The 21,244-nt window shown below is 52.7% G+C and overlaps 1 protein-coding gene across 16 annotated transcripts in view; it reads right to left on the reverse strand.

Moving 5' to 3' along the window:
- Positions 1 to 21,241, reverse strand: part of ARRB1 (arrestin beta 1) — a 96,128-nt gene extending 74,887 nt beyond the window's left edge. For 12 of the 16 annotated variants that reach the window (XR_013404159.1, XR_013404161.1, XR_003722698.2 and 9 more), the window contains exon 1: positions 20,984 to 21,241. Coding sequence is in view for 7 of the 16 variants with exons in the window: in XM_077963855.1 (XP_077819981.1) it covers positions 20,984 to 21,003 (20 nt within the window). In the remaining 9 variants the exon portion in view is untranslated. Of the gene's footprint in view, positions 1 to 20,952 lie in introns of all 16 variants that reach the window. The other 4 variants (XM_077963861.1, XM_077963857.1, XM_077963860.1 and 1 more) reach the window with 4 other exon arrangements.
- Positions 21,242 to 21,244: the final 3 nt, after the last annotated feature.

A 21,244-nucleotide genomic window follows, 5' to 3' on the forward strand; every position in this document is an offset into this window, starting at 1 on the left:
TTCTCTGCCATATCTTGAAATGGCCCTGCAAAGCCATCCTTAATGGGGGAAAATCTGCATCTGTAAACATAGCTAGATCTTTTTCTTCCAGGCCCTCCCAATCCTGATGAGATTGACTAAGTCTAGCACCTTTTAAAGGTCTGAATAGGAAACATTTGTCATCTATTGTCTCTAAGGGCAGCCGCCATAAGACTTCAAAAGAACTTTGATCTCCACAATCTTTTATCTTAACCTGAACATTTCCTTTCTATGGATCCCAAGTCTTTAGACAAACTCAGCCACCTGTCAACCAGAAAATGTTTAAGTTTACCTATAGCTGGCCGGGTGCGGTGGCTCACGCCTGTAATCCCAGCACTTAGGGAGGCCGAGGCAGGTGGATCATGAGGTCAGGAGTTCGAGACCAGCCTGGTCAATATGGTGAAACCCCATCTCTACTAAAAATACACAAATTTTCTAGGTGTGGTGGTGCATGCCTGTAGTCCCTGCTACTCAGGAGGCTGAGGCAGGAGAATCACTTGAACCCAGGAGGCAGAGCTTGCAGTAAGCCGAGATCGTGCCACTGCACTCTGGCCTGGGCGACAGAGTGAAACTCCGTCTCAAAAAAAAAAAAAAATTTTCCTATAGCCTGGAAGCTCCCCCCAACCCCGCCCCCTGCTTTGAGTTGTCCCACCTTTCTGAACCAAACCAATGTATTCCTTAAATGTATTTGATCGATGTCTCATGCCTCCTAAAATATATAAAACCAAGTTGTACCCCGACCACCTTGGTTGGGCACATGTTCTCAGGACCTCCTGAGGGCTGTGTCACAGGCCATGGTTGTCAGGCCTCTGAGCCCAAGCCAGGTCATTGCATCCCCTGTGACTTGCACATCCACATCCCCTGTGACTCGCAAGTATACGCCCAGATGGCCTGAAGTAACTGAAGAATCACAAAAGAGGTGAAAATGCCCTGCCCCGCCTTAACTGATGACATTCCACCACAAAAGAAGTGAAAATGGCCAGTCCTTGCCTTAAGCGATGACATTACCTTGTGAAATTTCTTTTCCTGGCTCATCCTGGTTCAAAAACCTCCCCCACTGAGCACGTTGGGACCCCTACTCCTGCCTGCCAGAGAACAACCCCCCTTTGACTATAATTTTCCTTTACTTACCCAAATCCTATAAAACGGCCCCACCCTTATCTCCCTTCGCTGACTCTCTTTTCAGACTCAGCCCGCCTGCACCCAGGTGATTAAAAAGCTTTATTGTTCACACAAAGCCTGTCTGGTGGTCTCTTCACACGGACGCGCGTGACAATGGTCACTCAAATTTGGCTCAGAATAAATCTCCTCAAATATTTTACAGAGTTGGACTCAACAAAGCTCACCAAATTGATTACAGCAGGTGCTAAGTGCTCTGAAGAAAAGAACAAAGCTGCTTGTCTAGAAGGGCAGAGCCACAGTTGTGGGTGGCCATTCAAGCTCTGCAGGGCAGAAGCCATACAGTAAGTGCTCTGGCAGCAGCTCACAGTAGTGTGTTGTAAGCAAGTTTCCAGCTAAAACTTAACACTGTTTTCTTTGGGCTCAGTGCAGCTTCTTGCCAACCAATTCAGGGTGTCTTGAAGGCATTGTGCCAGGGCTAGGGAATGGAACGATTGGTGAACAAAACTCAGCCCTTGCCACCAGACAGCCCACACCCAACTCGGGGCACAGACAAATGGGGAAGTATAAAACAGAAGTTGATGAGGGTCCTGGGGCAGGAGAGTGACAATCAGTATGTACTGAGCACCTACTGTGTACCAGGCACTGTGTTAAGCCCTGCATTATCTCATTTAAGCCTTACCACAACCCTATGGGGGTGAGGAGAGGATTTTATTACCCCCATTTTAAAGAAATGTTTTTTTTTTTTTTTGAGACGGAGTCTTGCTCTGTCGCCCAGGCTGGAGTGCAGTGGCCGGATCTCAGCTCACTGCAAGCTCCGCCTCCCGGGTTCACGCCTTTCTCCTGCCTCAGCCTCCCAAGTAGCTGGGACTACAGGCGCCCGCCACCACGCCTGGCTAGTTTTTTGTATTTTTTAGTAGAGACGGGGTTTCACCGTGTTAGCCAGGATGGTCTCGATCTCCTGACCTCATGATCCACCCGTCTCGGCCTCCCAAAGTGCTGGGATTACAGGCTTGAGCCACCGCGCCCGGCCTAAGAAATGGTTTTTAAAACCAAGGTTCAGAAAGATTATGTAACCATCTGCAGCTCACAGGTGTAACAAGCAGTAGGGGTGGGATCTGAAACCCGGCCGGACACCATGTTTTTTCTTCAAAGCCCTCCCTTAGGGAAGCACAGGAGGCAAGATATTGCTGCCAACAAACTCCCCTTCCCTGACTCTGCAGAGGGATGCACCGCACCCTGCCAGCCTGGCTTCCTTTCTGAGCAGGAAAGGTCAGCTCGGCCTGCCCTGGCAGCTCCTCTCAGGCACCAGAACAGCCAGACTCCTGACCCAGTCCCAGAAGCAGGAAAGGCCTGTTCAGACTTCTACTCTGCCCCACTCCCACAGAAGGCCCCATCCCGGGCCGGGCGCGGTGGCTCATGCTTGTAATCCCAGCACTTTGGGAGGGCCAAAGTGCTAGCCGTTTCCATCCAGCTTTCATCAGCATTTCCTGAGCTCCCAGGACAAGCCTGGGATTAGACCAGGCAGTTTTACCTATGGTTCATTATTTTAACCTTTCCAGGAAGGTCTTATCTCCATTTTGCAGAAGAGGAAGATTAAAGCCAGAGAAGCCTTTCCAGTCTCTAATTTACATGGCACGTGAAGCTGCAGGCTCAGCCTGCCCCAGAACTGGTTCCCCTGGATGCCTTTCAGGTGTTGCTTCTGCAGGGAGGACTCTAACCAATGACAGATCTCTGCCTCAGGGGGATGAGAGCCCCCTGAGGACATGCAGCAGATATGGCACCAACATCCCAGCCCAAAGGAAAACTTGCCACAGCAGAGCAGAGCTGGGCTTGTGGGCCTAAAGCTTATATAGCTTGAAAGGTTTTTTTTGTTTTTTTTTTTTTTAAGAGTACAAAAATATCTTCCTTTTGCAAATTTCACAAAACCCTGAGCACGTGGACATATTGCTAGGCCTTGGAAAGGGCTCTAGAGCGTGAAGGGCCGGAAGCTGAAGCTGCATCAGCCTCATGGTGAATCCGCCTCGGGGCTGGAGGAAGGGCCCAGAGGCGATCTGAGCACCACCCGCCTTCACAAAGGCCCTGCCTCCAGCCCAACAGACAGATGAGGCTCCGGAAGACATTCCTTCTTCTTGTTTGGAGTCCCGCTGCTACTTAACCCTCCCCTGCAGTAGGTCCAAGTCTGTCTGTCTTTCTCTTCCCATGGTTTCAGAAGCAGATCTTGGCCAGGCGTGGTAGCTCACACCTGTAACCCAGCACTTTGGGAGGCTAAGGCAGGAGGACTGCTTGAGCCCAGGAGTTCAAGATCAGCCTGGGCAATGTAGCAAAACCACATCTGTACAAAAAACTTAAAAATTAGCCTGGTACGGTGGCGCACACCTGTGGTCCCAGCTACTCGAGAGGCTGAGGAGGAAGGATTGTTTGAGCCCAGGAAGTCAAGGCTATAGTGAGCTATGATTGCACTACTGCACTCCAGGCTGGGCAACAGAGCCAGGCCCTGTCCCTGTCTCAAAAAAAAAAAAAAAAAGAAGAAGAAGAAGAAGGAGGAGGAGGAGGAGAAGAGAAGGAGGAGGAGGAGGAGGAGGAGGAGAAGGAGGAGGAGGAGGAGGAGGAGGAGGAGGAGGAGGAGGAGGAGGAGGAGGAGGAGGAGAAGGAGGAGGAGAAGGAGGAGGAGGAGGAGGAGGAGAAGGAGGAGGAGGAGGAGGAGGAGGAGGAGGAGAAGAAGAAGAAGAAGAAGAAGAAGAAGAAGAAGAAGAAGAAGAAGAAGAAGAAGAAAGAAGAAGAAGAAGAAGAAGAAGAAGAAGAAGAAGAAAGAAGAAGGGAAGAAGAAAGAAGAAAAGAAGAAGAAGAAGAAGAAGAAGAAGAAGAAGAAGAAGAAGAAGAAAGAAGAAGAAAGAAGAAGAAAAGAAGAAAAGAAAGAAGAAGAAGAAGAAGAAGAAGAAGAAGAAGAAGAAAGAAGAAGAAGAAGAAGAAGAAGAAGAAGAAGAAGAAGAAGAAGAAGAAGAAGAAGAAGAAGAAGAAGAAGAAGAAGGAGAAGAAGAAGAGCTCAGCTGAGTCTAGGTCCTGCCTGCAGGGGTCTGCTGCTCACAAGGGCAACACCGCCAGATTTCTTTGTGATCCTGGGGCATATCCCCAAGAGAAGCATATCCCCAAGAGAAGCCTTCCATGCCTGGGCTGGAATGCTGGGCTGACAAGGGCTGCCCTATTAAGAACCCCATCCTCAAACATTTGTAGGGTATGATACAGTTTACCAAATGTTCCTACATCCCACATCCACATCCCGTTTGGCCCACACAACAGTCCTGGAGGTGTGCAGGGCAAGCTTTATTGTCCCCCTTTTATAGACAGGGACAAAACACGAGACTTGCTGTGTACCTATTGCATACTAAAGACGCCAAGGGGCTTTCCACACGTGACAACTCACAGACACCGTGTGAGAAACCAAGGCTCACTCAGTTTCTGGGGCTGGTGGGCCTGAGAACGAGCCTGCAGCCCTGCTCTCCCATCTGGCAGCCCATGCCTCTGCCCTGTCTCATCTCAGTCTGGCATGGACAGCTCAGAAGGCAGTGGGCAGGCATGCCGAGACTCAGTGGGCTGACGAAGGAGAGGCCTCCAGCTACCAAGGTGGAAGAGCAGCTGAGGACTCAATATATTAATAGAAATCAAAAAAGTGAGAATCAACCACACCCTCTCTGGATGTGTCTGAGGAAGAGCACATGGCCCTTGGGAGCCTGAAACCTGTTTGAAAGCAATCACCTTACAGACTCAGGGCCTGATGTCCTCCCCACACCCTGCCAAGCTGCAGATGGCCCCATCCCTACCTACCACTGTACACGTGCTAGGCCTTCCAGACCCTTCTGCTGACTCCTCTCAGCGCCCAAGGCAGCCACCCAGTGCTTGTCCTGCCCTGTTCAAGTCCCACCCCTGTACTTCACTAACGCTTGCTTAGTGGATATACCTATTCTACGAATCTTTATGAGAAGATACTGTAGGGTGACCCACAGTACTGATTTGCCCAGGAGTGAGCTGAAGGGTTTCCTGAGATGCAGTAAGGGAGGAGACCACCCCTCATATCATCTTATGCCCAATTTCTGCCTCCAAAGAAAGAAGAAGTAAAAACTAAAAGGCAGAAATGAAATCCACAGGCAGACAGCCCGGCGCCGCACCCTGGGTCTGGTAGTTAAAGATTGACCCCTGACCTAATGGGTTCTCTTATCTATAGATTACAGACATTGTACAGAAATGCACTGTGAAAATCCCTATCTTGTTTTGTTCCGATCTAATTACCGGTGCATGCAGCCCCCAGCCACGAACCCGCTGCTTGCTCAATCACATCCCTCTCACACGCACCCCCTTAGAGTTGTGAGCCCTTAAAAGGGACAGGAATTGTTCACTCAGGGAGCTCGGCTCTTGAGACAGAAGTCTTGCCAATGCCCCCGGCCGAATAAACCCCTTCTTTCTTTAACTCGGTGTCTGAGGAGTTTTGTCTGCCACTCGCCCTGCTACAGCAGGACTGAGACTGTCCCAGGAAAATTGGGATGGCTGATGACCCTCATGTACTGCATGCCTGGTCCTAGGCTGGGCACTAAGACACATTTATCTACTGGACATGGTCACTGCCCTTAAGAAACTTCCAGTCAGAGAGTGGCTGCCACTCAATGAGAAACCACTGTCAAAGTCACCTGTTCAGTCCCTCACACACATGATCCATCACCACCCTGTGAGGGGAATATTATCATCTCCGTGGTATGCATACGAAAACTAGGGCTCAGAAAGGTGGCGTGATGTGCCCAGAGTCAGAGCTACAAGTGACATGCTAAGATTTGAACTTGGTCCAATGAAACAGAAAAAGGAAAGGGCAGTTTCCAGCATGAACATTATGGAGATAGAAAAAGATAGACACGTTTTATTTAATTCATTTTTGTAGCTCCAGTGTCTGGCATGTTCTAGGTATTCAGGAAATGTGTGAAGGGAGAGAGGGAGATCTAAGCCTTATTTAATTATCTCCAGGCTAGGAGATTTCATCCACCAATTCAAAAGCTATACATTTCCCTTTTCAAAGTCAGTTTCAGACCAGGCATGGTGGCTCACACCTATAAACCCAACACTACGGGAGGCTGAGGCAGAAGGATCTCTGGAGCCCAGGGGTTTGAGACCAGCCTGGGCAACACAGTGAGACCTTGTCTCCACAAAAAAATCTTCGAGGCTGCAGTGAGCTATGATCGTGCCACTGCACTCCAGTCTGGGTGACACAGCAAGATCCTATCTCAAAGGAAAAAAAGGAAAGGAAAAAAAAAGTTTCAACTGTTTTCCTTCAGCACCAGGACCAGGAAGGAAGTAAGAAGAGGGAAAGGGTGCTTCTTCTTTAAGTCAGCAGCTTGGGGCTCACTTCCTCCAGGGAATCTTCCCTGACTCACTCCCCAACCGACTCTGGCCTCACACTGTGCCAGGCCCCAGTCAGGAGCTGGGAGTCCAAGAGACAAGAAATACACATTTGCCCTTGAGCAGAGAGGGAACTGACTTGTTAGCAGTCAACTACAATACAAAGTGCCATCCAGGAAGCCTGCACAGTGCTAAGGGAGCCTGAAAGAGGCCATTCACTCTACTTGGGCAGGGAGCAGAGTCAAGGGAGGGCTTCATGTCTAGAGCAAGCAGGTACCCTGTGCAGTTGTTCAATGAACTTCACTGAAATGTCTATTTTTTCCTTTTTTTTTTTTTTGAGACTGAGATTTGTTCGTTGCCCAGGCTGGAGTGCAATGGTGCTCAAGTGATCCACCTGCCTCAGCCTCCCAAAGTACTGGGATTACAGGTGTGAGCCACAGCACCCAGCCTGAAATGTCTTTAAGGAAGATTTCACCAGAGGAGGAAGGGCATTCCAGCTAAAGAGACAGGCTTGAGCAAAGGCACAGAGGTGTGAAAAGTGCAAAGACTGTTAAGCAAGATCCAAAAAAGTCAATGCAGCCAGGTTGTTAGCAGTGTGGTGGGGACAGCTGGGAAAGGAGTGTGGAAGGGACATTACGGACAGATCCTGAAGGGCCTCCTAGAGAATGGGGACTTTCCCATAGGAGATGGGGAGCAGTGGATCAGGCTTTAGGCTGGGAAGGATATGGCCACATGTGAATTTCAGAATAACAGGATGGCTTGGAGGGTTGGGACTGAGCAGAAAGAGAGTAACTAGAAGAAAACTGTAATGATCCAGGCCAGGAGTGGGGCTTGACCTGAGCCAGTGGCGGTAGAATGAGGACAACAGTACTTTGGAAGACATGTCTCTATCACCATTCAGTTTGGATCCCCTGAACTCGGGTTGCCCACAGGAAGGAATGGGTTTCTCTTTTCCAGGGAGCTCGACACACCCCCATCCAGCTCTACACTCAAATGGAAGTTGAGGCCGGAGCAACCCAGGTCTTTCTGAACGCTGGGTCAGGGCTCAGTGTGGGGCCGGGTCATGGTTCTTTGAAAGTTCTTCCTACTACAAAGTTTACTCTGCAAATGGTGAACATCAGAGGTGGCTGGATTGTTTCAAGTATGCATAGTGAATCGCTGCTACACTGAATTGCTGCTATAGAACAGTCAGCGCAGGGAGAAACGACCACGCATATTAGCCGCTTGATTATGATGTGTAATCATCTTTGTCATTTTTAGAATGTCAAAAAAATCTGTTGCAAAAAAAAAAAAAATCTCCTTATTGAGTTTTAAAATGTCTCTAGGTTTCTCCCAGTACCCTGGGGCAATAGAGACCCATCATAACATCAACCAGTGAAGAGCCCTGCTAATGTGCTGGGTGCTTTCATTAGCACAGCTGTAACTGAGAAAGGGTGAACAGGCTATCTCCAGAGGCTGGAAAACTTGCCTACAGACATGCAATTACTGGTAGAGGGGAGGTGAGAACCCCAGCCAGCTGCCTCTCTCCACCACTCCATGTGGCCTCAGTGTGCCTAAAGATAGCCCTCCAATTTGTAGAGACCAGCACACATGGCCCCTGGCTGCCAGTCCCACAGCCTGGAGCTGTTTCTCCTAAGACACAGTTTCCCAACTGTCTAGTGTCCATGGGCTCCTCTGGGAACAGCCATCAGACCTCTGCAGTATCTCCTGGCTGGAGGAAAGCTTTGCTCTCCATACCCTCAGCACAGTAGACCCTGGTTTCCAACGGCAGGTTTGCTGAGCCCAGTGTCTCCTGATATACCCACCCCATTTTCTTTGTCCAGGCCGAAAAACTCACTGTGATGCCATGTGGCAGAACTTTCACTTTTCACCCTAGTGTTTTTTGTTCTTAAGCAGTCTGCATTCCCAAGACACTCCTTACTGACAGCAGGTGAAACCAGTGCCTGACACTATGCAGGCACATAGTAGGTTTCTCAAGTCTGCTGAAGAAAGTCAGACCTGGATGAAAACCCATGTCACAGAGATACTGCCAGAAGAGTATTACTTCTAGCTCACACAAATGCACTTTCCAACCTGCTCACGGCCCCTACTTCTGGTGAGCTGCCTCTGATCCTTAACCTCTGGCTCTGTTTTGTCCCTGCTAAAAACAGATGCCCACTACCCCTCTTCTGGCAGCTGTTGTGATCATCTATTTCCTCTCTCCCAATACATCTGAGCAGCATGAGGGCAGAGACTTGTCTGGGTCCTCTTTATATTTCAGGTGCCCAGCACAGGGCCTGGGGTGTGGCACAGAGAGAAAGCTTTGTTCCTTGGAATCTCCTCGGGAGGACAGCGATGGCCTAACAGAAACGATATAAGCTAACCCTGAAAACTTCTAGCCCAAGGCCCAGGGAGATAGCGTTCCACATCATAAGGTTCCTTGCCACCCAGAACCTGGGAAGGCCAGGCCCTCAACTTCGGAGAAAGGGCAGCGTCAGGCAGGAGGCAGAGCAGAGCTGCTCCATAAATCCCCTTCCCGCTTGGAGAGAGACACACCACTGGGACAGGCCTGGCCGCTTCGGGACATTCCTTGAGTGGAAGGAGAAATGTTTGTGGAATAGAATGGGACAAAGTGTAAAATGCTAGCTATTTGTTCCTCTGGCAGCAGAGAGGCCCGTTTCCTCTGGGGGCAGTTTTCAGGCAAATTATCTCAGGACAAGGCCTGTTTCCTCTAATGAGGCTTCTTCCCTTTGCAGCTCTGCTCCCAAGAGAGTTGGAGGGGACAATGCTCAGAGCCAACCCCAGAGGCCTGCACTGAGGAAGCATACACGGCTCACCATCCTACACAGCTCACCATTCTACACGGTGTGGGCGGCACCACCACTATCCAAGGCAGAGGGATGCTCCTCATGACCTTCTGGGCTCAGGAATTCTGGGCAATGCAGCACCTCCTCCAAGGCCCCTCTAGGGAGACAGGGAGGAAAGGAGCAGGGAGGCATGCTTAGTTATGTAACCAGCTGCCTTGGAGTCAGAGTCCCTGGCATGTCTCAGCCCAGCACTGCGAGGAGAGGCTGTGGGGGCTGGGGGTCTTTCTTCTCTTTTGCTGCCTCCTCCAGACCTGGCAGACCCTGTAGTAGGCACTGCTTTCCAAGTGCCTGAGCTCCAAGCAGGCACCTCCTACTCGGGGCTGGGAACCAGGAAAGCTGTTGCTTTCTGAGTGTGTGAAACAGTGGCCTGCTGGCTCCTTTGGCAGAAAGCCAGGCTCGGGGCTGTGCACAGGGGTGAGGGTTAAGAAAGAGGAGCATGGGGCCAGGATGCCGAGGGACTTCCCTCCACAACTGCCCCCAGCTTCCTGCTCCCCAATCTCTCCCCACTTCCTCCTAGAGAATCTGCCATGGGTGGGGGCCAGAGGGGAGGGGCCCCAGGCCCAGCACCACACTGCTGTTGCTGACCCTGGGCAATCTCACTTCCCTTCTTGCCTTCCTCGGAGCTTCTCAGCTGGCCGGCACAGCCCCCACCCGCTGCACACAGCTGTGTGCACAGCCCTGGACCATGGAAAAGAGGGATGAAAGAGGAGGGAGGGGACATGGGAGAGGGAAGGAGCTGAGATCCACTCTCAGTCTTGAATGACAATGGCTTTTTCTTTTTTTTGAGACAGAGTCTCACTCTGTCACCCAGGTGGAGTACAGTAGTAAGATCTCAGCTCACTGCAACCTCCACCTCCCTGGTCCAAGCAATCCTCCCACTTCAGCCTCCCTGGTAGCTGGGATTACAGGTGTGCACCACCACACCTGGCTAATTTTTGTATTTTTAGTAGAGACAAGGTTTCACAATGTTGGCCAGGCTGGTCTCGAACTCCTGACCTCAGGTCAATCTTCCCACCTCAGCCTCCCAAAGTGCTGGGATTACAGGCATCAGCCACCATGCCTGGCCGACAATGGCTTTTTATGAAGCCCTGACCCTCTCTGCCCACAGCAACCCCATTAATATTATTATACCTATTTCCCAAAGGAGAAAACTGAGGCCAGAGAGTTTAAGACCCAAGCTGAAGGTCATGGAGCTAGCAAGTGAGCAGTACAAGCAGAGTCTAACTCTGAATTGCAACCTCCAAACCTCCTGGCTCTAGCTCCAAGAGCCCCTCCTCCACACACTCTGAGGGTGCTACTTGGGCAATTCCTACACAAATGGAAATGACACTGCCCAGCCCTGGGGAGGGAGACCTCGGCCTTAAAGAGTCCCTCGCTGAGGACCAGTTTGGGAACCACAGGACAGTCCCGAAGGCAGGACCAAGGGCGGGACGTGCTTGGGGAGCCAGGTGGGCAGACTGCTGCTCCCAACTGTCTTCCCTTCTGACCCAGTCTCAGGCTGGAACAGACTCCTACACTGTCTGCCACTTCCAGAAAGCAGGGCTGCCAGAGGCCAAGCTATCCTGCCAGAATCACGCTGCCGCTCATGCCCTCTCCCAACGAGAGAAGGAAAGGGTCCTAGGGAGCCTCTAGGCCAAAGCCTCTCCTACTTCCTGCTTGACACATAGAGAAACTGAAGCCCAATGAGGAAAAGCAGCTTGCCTATGGCAGCACAGGGACAGTGAAGAAGTGGGATCCCTGTCTCCCAGGTCAGAGCTCCTGCCCTCCATTCACCCCACTTGGGTGCTCTCCTCAGATGGCACCTTTGGGCATCTGCCTGCCTCTCTCCCTGCTTCACACCCTCCCTCTGCACTTCCTGCTTCCCCCTCCCAGCCCTGCTCTGCAGGCCCATCTCTGAGCCTCCCCTGTTACACCTCCTCCCAGCCTCACCACTCCACCCCCATTCCCTCTGCTCTGGGCCAAGGAGCAATGCTTGGGTGGTTTAATTAGCTGATTATGACCGCAGCCTGCTGGATGCAGTGCCCAGAATTCTGTCCCCAGTAATTAGGTGGGTTCTGAGTACTTGCCCAGTGGGGAGTCGATGGGGAGCTCTATGCTCTGCCAGCCAAGGGAGGCTGTCCAGCTGAATAAAGAGCTCTTTGATCACCGGTGGGTCATCGGAAACCATGGTCCCCTCCTCAGGCCAGGTCAAACCACACTGGAGGGATTGCAGCCAGACCCAGATGTCCATCCTAAGGAGGGACTCCCTTTTCTCCCATGCCACTGCCCACACCCGGGAAAGGCTCCGTACATGACTGACGATGAGGATGAAGAATTGAGCGCACGCTCCAGAGGCCGGGAGAGAATGGCTTCATGACCGGGGCACCTATTTAAGAAGTAGGATTGGAACAAGTAGACAGAGAGGCACAGCAGGAACAAAGGCCCAGAGGTGGGAATGAGCCGCCAAGCCCCTTCCCAGAGAGCTCTGATTGTCAGAAAATACAGTCTTCCGGCAAGGTAAAGCTGGACATCCAGTGACCTCTGCCCTTTAGGTCGCAAAGAATAATCTAATTCCTATGGCTCTGGACTACTTTGAGATATTTTTGAAATCAGCAATGATGGCCTATGGTCCTCACCAACCACACTGCCCACCCCCTAGAATATCTCCTCCCAGTGAGATGCCTTGGCTGAACAAATATTTATGGAGTTCAGCGGCATGCCAGGTCTGCGCAGGTGCTGGGGACAAGCAGATCCAGGCCAGGTGCTCTTGAAAAGTTCTTGACATCACAAGATGACATTATGAGTGTGCAAATACCCAGGATCTATGCAGGGAGGGAGGGATGAGTGCTGACAGAGAGAGATTACAAGAAGGTCACAAAGCGCTGGGAATCCAGTGAGGGTTTCCCAGAGGAAGAGGTGAATGTATGTGATCCAGGCCTTTAAGGATGGGAAAGCTGTTGTATGTGGTCAAGTCAGCAATCAGGTACTGAAAGCCAACAATAATACAGGCTTGTAATGAGGCCTTGGGAGCCTCAAAAAAATGAATCAAACAGGGTCCTTCCCTGGGGGAGCTCACAGCTGGGTGAGGGAGGCAGGCCCGGTGAGAGGTCACACAAGCGATAACAGCCGGAAACACTGACCTTGCACAGGGACTTTCTTTGCTTTATTTTACTTAATTTTAACTCAGTCCTCATGACAACATACTATCCTATTTTACAGATAAGGGAGCCACAGCAGAGAAAGGGTTAAGTAATCAGGGAAGCCACCCAGCTGGTAAGTGTCAGAGCTGGGACTGGAAACCAGGAAATCTGGTTCTTCCAAGAGCCTAACCCCTATGCTAATCTGCTAATAATCCATGCTAATCAGATCACCAAGAGGGCTGCAGGTGCCCAGGGGAGGCCCCAGAGCAGCAGAGAAGGCTTCCTGGAGGAAGTGCTCCTGCCCTGAGTGTTTTTTGTGTGTGTGTGTGTTTTTGTTTTGTTTTGAGACAGTCTCGCTCTGTCGCTCAGGCTGGAGTGCAGTGGCGAGATCTCCACTCACTGCAAGCTCCGCCTCCCGGGTTCAAGCCATTCTCCTGCCTCAGCCTCCTGAGTAGCTGGGACTACAGGCGCCCGCCACCACGCCCGGCTAAGTTTTTGTATTTTTAGTAGAGACGGGGTTTCACCGTGTTAGCCAGGATGGTCTCGATCTCCTGACCTTGCAATCCACCAGCCTCAGCCTCCCAAAGTGCTGGGATTACAGGCATGAGCCACTGCGCCCGGCCTGACCTGAGTCTTAAAAGAGAGGGAAGGGCGTTCACGAGGAGCAAACACCTGGGCAAAGGGTTACTAAAGATGTTTTGTTTATTTATTTATTTATTTTTTGCCATATTTTATTTTATTTATTAATTTTTGAGACAGTCTTGTCCTGTCACCCAGGCTGGAGTGCAGTGGTGCTATTTTGGCTCACTGCAACCTCCACCTCCTGGGTTCAAGCGATTCTTCTGCCTCAGCCTCCTGAGTAGGTGGGACTACAGGTGCATGTTACCATGCCTGGCTAACTTTTGTATTTTCAAAAGAGATGGGGTTTCACCATGTTGGCCAGGCTGGTCTCAAACTCCTGACCTCAAGTGATCCACCCACCTCAGCCTCCCAAAGTGCTGGGATTACAGGCATGAGCCACATACCTGCTACAGATGCTGTATGTCCCTGGAGGTGATCACGACTGCTGTTCCTGATACCATGGGAGACAGCACCACCCTTTCGAGCAATAGCCAATTCCTTCCTGGCCCTCAGCACCCAACACCCATCTCCCACCCAGGACACACTCCCTGGTGGTCTCAGTACCACTGGCCTGTAGCAGAGGCCTGAGCTGCTCAATCTTCCACTTTGGCTGCCCAGAAGAAAGGTCACTCCTGGACCTGCTAGCAGAAGGGCCTCTCACGTGATTTGACTTCATAGGGACACTAGGACCCAGAGAGGGTGCATGTCATGCCCAAGGTCACACAGCAATAAGTACGCAGTAGAGCATATCTCTGGGACCCTTCTGAGGCGGTGAGCCCCAGCAGTCTACTCCCCACCCCTCCCCTGGCCCTATGCCAAAACTTGTCCATGCCCATTGCACAAGGCAGGGGCAAGGGTGAAGAGGGAACAAACCTGGCAGAGGTTTGCTCGCCCTCTGTCCAACCCTCTGTTCTCCAACCCCCTACTAGGACTCAAACCACCCCTGGGATGGACCCATCCTGCACACGGGAAGGCAGAAGACAAGGTGCCCAGGAACCATCTGAGATGATACCTGTTCTAGTTCCAGGGCTCATGTGGGAGACAAAACCCCAACCTCAGGAGCCCCCAGTGTGATGGGGGAAGAAGGGAAAAAAGAGTTCAGTCCAGTTCAACAAGCCTCCCTGCAAGGCTGAGGGAAGGGTATGGCTGCACAAGGACCAAGTGAGCTGGTTGTGGGCTACAGGTCCAGGGCCAGCATGAAAGGGACCTCCTGCCTCATCCAGGCCCATACATGGGCTGCTGAACCACTGAATGGTTCAGACATTGCATCCTGCCTCCCGCTGACTCAACGTCAGTCACAGTGCTCCCAGTGCTAAAGGCCTTTTACAGCAGCAGATCCCTCCCCAGGTGCAGAGAGGCAGAAGCTCAACTGTGGCCTCAGCCAGGTGTTGCCCAGCCCCAGGCAGAGGAAAAGCTGTTCAGTTCCTGCGGTGACCTTAGTCACACAGAATTCTGGGGACCTGTCTGGTCCAACTCCCAGGGGCCTCATCTGGCACCAGGTCTCCTGGGAAGGAACAAGCAGTTCTTCTGAAGTGGGACTAAAGATGGGGCCAGTCCCAGGAAGGAGGAGGTGCGTCTCCGGAGAGATGACCCTGCCAGGGCCCCTTAGGGAAGGCGGGAAGGGGCTGGGACAACAGAGTCCTTTGTTACCCTCTCAAAAGCAGCCACCCTGTCCTGCCAACCCCCTCTGTTCTCCAACCCCCTACTGGGACTCAAGCCACCCCTGGGACAGGACCCATCCTGTCCACATGGGAGGGAAGAACGCAGAGCACCCAGGGACCATCTGAGATGATACCTGTTCTAATCCCAGGACTCACATAGGAGACAAGGCCCCAACCTCAGGAGCCCCCAGTGTGATGGGGGAGATATCCTTCCTTCAGAAGCCTCTAGTCTGAGGAGGGAGACATGGCTCCCACCTGCAAAAGCCAATCAGATGAGGGAGCTCCCAGGCCTCCAGCTCAGGCGCCCCATGCTAATAGGGGTGGTATATTCCTGTCCCTCAGGACTTCCCAGGCTGATGCAGGAGTCAGGACCCCACCCCTCTCTTTTGAGAACTTGCCTAATGTGGGAAGTATTTCTTTCAGTCTTAGGATTCACTAATGGGAAAGGCCTAATTTCAGCACTTAGGGAGTCCCTGGGCCGACAGCAGAGGCAAGAAGGGGAAAAAATGTTCAGTCCAGTTCAGCAAACCTCTGCCAGGCATCTCCTGGGGAAGCAGACCCAGTGTGGGTGAGGAAGTATCAACTGAGAACAGAAATAGCCCTGAACCACAAGCTGCTCACCAAATGGGGAGCTCACTCAGCCTGAAGTATGAATGAATAAGAAAGTACCTTGAAACCACCCACCCAAGGCCTACTGGCCAAGGTTGCTCCTTCCTCCACAGCCTCACCCCTCACACTCCCACACCTGCACCCAGTATCTGCACCTTGGCCTAGGCTCTTCTTTCTGTCTAGAACACTTTACTCCCGCCTAACTCTTTCTCATATTCTAGCACCCAGCTCCGGGGTCACCTCCTCGAAGAAGCCTTCTTCCAAGTCCCCCACCTGAGTCAGACGCCCCACCTTTCTGGAGCCAGCACATTGCATGTCTTCCCCAGGACCAGCTCACACTTCACAACCCCTCAGCCTAAGCCTGAAAGGACAGCACAGGGCAGTGGCCTTCTGCCTCTGGACATAAGGCAGAAGGAGGGGGTGGATGAGATAAAACCCCTAGGTTCCCATACCCACAGTCTTCACTGCCCGCTTGCTCCCAGCCCTGGGCCTCATGCCCTTCCTCCAAGAGGCTCAAGCCTTGCTCCAAGCATAAGAAAAGCAGGGTCCTCTCCCACTCCTCTCTGCCCGCTGTAGCCTAGCTTTGCCCTCACCACTCCACCAAAACCCATGCCACCAGCTACTGTCTTCTGGCTGAATCTGAGGGGTCTTGCTCCAGCTCATCCTCTGTGGGTCTGTCCCTGCTTCTTTGGCTCCAAGAAGATGGCCTTCCGTCAGTTTCCTCCCTCTTCTCTCCATGCCCAGGCACTGGTGCTCTCCAAGGCCCTGGCTGTCCCTAATCATCCTCTCTTCATACTCTATACCTCCTCCCTATGCGACATCATTCATCCACATTTCCAAAGCCCTGCCTCGCATTTTGATCCTTACCCCAGGATCCAGACCCCTTAACGCAGAAGCCCCACTACATCCAGCCTATAACAGACTGCCCTGGCTCCCTCACCAAGCTGCTCCCAGCCCTGCAGGCCTCAGCCAGATGGTAGGCACGAGCACTGTGGCAGCAGCGGAGGACGGCTGGGTGGAGGCCAGGACCTCACTTGGGGTGTGCTGACTCCCAGCCTGCTGTTCTACTGCCACCACCTCAAAGTGTCAGAAGCCCTGGAAGTGGCAAGCCCACAACTCAGGACCTCTGGACCCATGCCAACGGGAGGCGTCAGCCTCAGGCAAGGAGGCCCAAACTTGGAAGGAAGAGAGCAGTGGAGAAGTCTGAAGCCCAGAGGCCAGCCTGGAATCAGGGATCAGAGATAACGGGCCAGGCTCGATGCTACCACTCCCAGTGGGCCCACAAGCAGCCCTGGCCAAAGCCACAGGACTTCCCCATGTTCCAGCCAAGATGGGTCACACAGGGCTTAACCACCAAGAGAAATGACAGCCAAAGTTCACAGAGAGCTGGTGATTACATGTCCCCATCATCTTCCTTTCTCTGAAAAAAGAGTTCATCTGCAAGAAAGGAAATTCCATTCCCTACCATTGCCTCTCAGGAAGTCCCTCCTGTTGTCTAAATCTGATCCTTCATGTTGTCTGTTGAGTTAGTGGAAACAGCAAGGCCCAGAAAGGATGCACAACTTGAGGCTGGGAGCTGCTGGGGAGGCCAACTGTGAGCCAGACAAGGCCCCCTCTCTTGGGCAAAAGCATCGAGTAGCAGAGAGGGCTTTGTGGGCCAATAGGCCTGGATTCTTATGCTTGCTGGCTGAATGGCAGTGAACAAATACTTAATCTCTCCTAGTCTGTTTCCTCATCTGCAAAATGGGGACAACAATCACTACGTTACTAGATTACAGTTGAATTCATTGAGATTATGGGTATAATTCTAACACACCAGATACCTGGCAAAGGTTCCATGGACCAGCAAGGTTGATGGACTCCACCTCCCATTCACATTCATGTTTCTCAGCTCTATCCTCTCTGCAGCATAAGTTCAGAGCTCGCAGCCTTAGTTCTCAGGTTTCTCCCCAACCTCCTGACTGGTCTCCCTGCTTCTAGGCCTGCTCTTCCCATCCACCCTCCTTGGCGCTGCCAAAGACATCTCTCTGAAATGAAAACATCTGCTTTCAGCCCTCAGCTGCCTCACACTCTTCTCTGATTCACCATCCACTTCAGGAGAAAATGCTCTCTCCTTAGCCTGACATTCCCAGGCTGCTGGTGACCGGCCTGTGTTTACCTCTTAAGGCTCAGTGTCATCCCCAGCCCAGGCCCCAGGCTGCACGCCTTGCTTCCTGCCTCCAAGCCATTGCAAATTCTGCACCCTCGGCCAGGAATATCATTCCCAATCCCGCCCCCTTGGCCTCCTCATCCTTCCAGATGAAGCTCAGCAGTTCCAATGCCACCTCCTTTCCAGGAGAGCTTCCTGTGCCATGCTCCCTGCCTGGGCCTGGGTTGGGGACTTCTCCTTAAGCCTCCCACAACACACATCATCCTGCATTATGACCACCTGCTCTGCTCTAAATCCCTGGAGGACAGAGTAGACTCCTTCCTCTCTGAATCCCCAGGCCCTGGGCACTCAGAAGGCACTCATCAACATTTGTTGAATGAATATATGATTGTTCCCAGAGCATTTTACAGCAACCATCATACTCCTGCCCTGTGATTAGTCCTGTTCAGGTATTTTGTTTTTATCTTTTCAGACCGGGTCTCACTCTCACCCAGGCTGGAGTGCAGTGGCATGATCATGGCTCACTACAGTCTTGACCTCCAAGGCTCAAGTGATCCTCCCACTTCAGCCTCCTGAGTAGTTAGGACTATAGGCATGTGCCACCACACTCAGCTAATTTTTGTATTTTTTGTAGAGATGGTATTTCACCATGTTACCCGGGCTGGTCTCAAACTCCTGAGCTCAAGCAACCTGCCCATCTCAGCCTTCCAAAGTGCTAGGATTGCAGGCGTGAGCCACCACGCACAGCCCTGTCCAGGTATTTAACACCACTTTCCCCCTTGAACCTGGGAATTCCTAGAAGGCAGTGACAGTTTCTGATAAATTTTCATTGTCACTTTCATATGGGGGTGCAATTCCAGATGGAGGGATGGATGCAATGATTCCTGATGTTCAGTTTTCGATATCTTCAGATTCCTCCTCTAAGTCATAGATAAAGTAGAATCTCATGGCTTACGGAAAAAGACAAGGTACAGCCCATTACCGATTTTGCCCTTCTTTTCCAAATTACTTAGCAAACTGTCTGGAAAGGGACAGAAAGCCCTCATGGGGCTGCAGGAGAGTCTGAGGGGGAGGTCAGGGCCACTATCAGGTGGATTTAGCTGGGCCTTGGCTCCAGGCTTCAGGCAGTGCCTCTTCCCCTGCCCAGTGAAGTCAGTAAGTACAAGAGAAGCCTTAAAATGTTAAGTATTGATAGCTCCAGTTTACAGATGGGAAACTAAGGTCCGGAAAAGTAAAGGCAATTGCCCAGTGTCCCAACGGTCCAGCAGTGAGTTCAAGGCAGGGCAGGGGGAGTCATGGAAAATATCTTGGCCTCAGAGACAGGGTCTCCAACAGGTGCCTGGAAGCCCATGGTGTCCACATCTTCCTGACAATCATGTCAGCAGGACAGCAATGACACTTATCCCCCAAGTCACAGAGAGGTACAGAGAGACCCAAGAGAGGCTGAGTTACCCCAATCACAAGGCAGCCTAGGAAGGACAGGAGGAGTGGAGAATGGCTCCAACTCCCTGCTATACCCTGCAGGAAGAAAAGCCTGACCTCATGGGTCAAGATGGATGTGGCTGGGGAGGGAGTCACATACCTTCCTACTGAGGACAGAGGCCTAGGTCACAGTGCTGGCCAGCCAGCTGCAATGGGGACTAGCCATCAAGATGCATGCAGACACAGCATGATCTTCTGCTGTCTCCCCCAAAGCCTGGGCCTCCAGCACAGAGCAGGGCACCCCTCCCTGGCCCATGTGGGGCCTGGTAGTGCCCTAGGGCCATCCACAGAGACATGACCAAGTGGACTCCAGCCTCTGCCCTGCCTCTGGCCTCTTTTGACCTTAGGCAAATCACATGACCTCTCCAGCTCTCTGGTTCCTCTGCTAGAAAACAGGAAGAGGAAAATTAACCTCCTGGAAGAGCTGTCAGGAGGATGGCTGGAAAGTAATTTCTAAACATTAAGAGCCTAAGTTGCCTCTGAGCCTCAGTTTCCTCCTCTAGAAAATAGAAATAATCTCTGGAAGCCCTTTCTCACACTGTTGAGAGAGAGTCTCAGATGGCAGTACGTGAGAAATGGCTTTGTCAGTGGCCCTGAAAGGTGGTGCCCACTGGGGTGTGTCTCTCTAGTCTGTTAGCTCCTTCAGAGGAGTGGGCCTTGCGCATCTTTGATTACCCACACTATGCCTAGTATACAGCAAGAGCTTAATAATAAATGGAACCGAGGAGAGGAGAGGGGAGGAAAGGGAGGAGGCAGAAGTCAGGCACAAGAATAGGAGAGGAGAAAGACAGAAAACAATGAGAAAGAGGGGGAGCCCAGGAAGAGGCTGCTGTGCCCACTTGGGTGGGGAGGGCAACGGGGAAAATAGGGTGGCAATGCTGAGCCCTTGACCAGGGCTGGTCCTGTCTGAAGGGCTGGTCCTGTCTGAAGGGCTGCCCCCAGGGGCTGTCCTGCTCCAGCCCCCTCCTCCTTCTGTCCCACTTTCCCCTTTCAGAGGCATAGACCGTTTCTTTCTGAGTATTTCAGGCCAGGTTCTAGAACGGGAGGGGTTCTCCCAGCCCTAGGTTCAAAACAGCCCCTGGCCAGCCACTCCTCAGGAGGTCAGAGGGAAAGGGAACAGAGTAGATGGATGCGATCTATTCGGATGGGATGGGATCTGTTTTCCCCAGGCTGGGGGCAGTGGGGAGCGTTCTACCCCGTGTGATGTGTGTTTCCACTTCTGGCCATGTGGGGCCTGGAACGTGTGTGTCAGCGGGCCTCCGGCTAGCAGCTCGTGCCTGCGGGGTGCCAGTCTTTGCAAGCATTAGTCTGATTGTGTCTGTGGGGGTCAGTGTTGGTGTGGCCTTGCGCTCCACTGTGTTGGTGAGACATGCCAGCACAAGTGTGTGTGCTAGTGAGGGTGATGTGTGTACCAGCAAGAGTGTTTGCTACAGCGAGTGCAGGTGACAGTTTGCGTATCAGTGTATGCCCACACGTGTGTGCTAGCACGAGGGTGTGTTAGAATTGGTGTGTGTTGGAGTGTGAGCTGTTCATGCCAACAAGGCTGTAAGCAAGAATGTGTTGACCGAGGCGTGTATGACGGCGTGCCACTGTGTGTGATGAGCGTGTGCCAGTGGCTGCCAGTGTGTGCGCCAGCATGCCTGTGCCACGGGTTAGTGTGCCCGTGCGTGTATTGTGTGTCAACCTGCCCCCGCGCGTTTCTGCGGCTGCCGGCCAATGCTGGGTATCAGCAAGCTGTGAGTGTGTCCGGGCCAGGAGCCGCGGCCCACATGGGGCGGCCCGGCCCTCGCCCTTTGGGTCCCCCTCGCCCACGGCCCTGCCGGGGAGACCACGCAGGAGACCTCGGGTGGAGGAGGGCTGGTACTAGATCCCGGGATGGCCGCGAACACAGAACCAGGACGCAATCGGAGCCCCCGCCCGTGCCCTCGCCGAGGTCGCCCCCACACGCCCCACGCCGGGCGACCGCCCTGCACTCACCGGGTCCCTTTGTCGCCCATGGTCCGCGACGGCCGCAGGGAGGTCCGCGGCGTCAGCACCCAGGCTGGAAAATCCCCGGCCAGCAGGAGGAGCGCGGGCCAGCCCGCTCCCGGCTCCCTGCTCCGCCTTCTCCGCTCTCCCGGCCGCCGCCGCCCCCGCCCCCGCCCCCGCCCCCGCCCCCGCCCCCGGTCCCCGCCCGCCTCCCGCCGCGCCGAGCAGCGCAGCGCCCGGGCCGCGGTCAGGGGCGTGGAACCGCGCGGG

The sequence above is a fragment of the Macaca mulatta genome, chromosome 14 (assembly GCF_049350105.2).
Source record: "Macaca mulatta isolate MMU2019108-1 chromosome 14, T2T-MMU8v2.0, whole genome shotgun sequence".
Classification (NCBI taxonomy): domain Eukaryota; kingdom Metazoa; phylum Chordata; class Mammalia; order Primates; family Cercopithecidae; genus Macaca; species Macaca mulatta.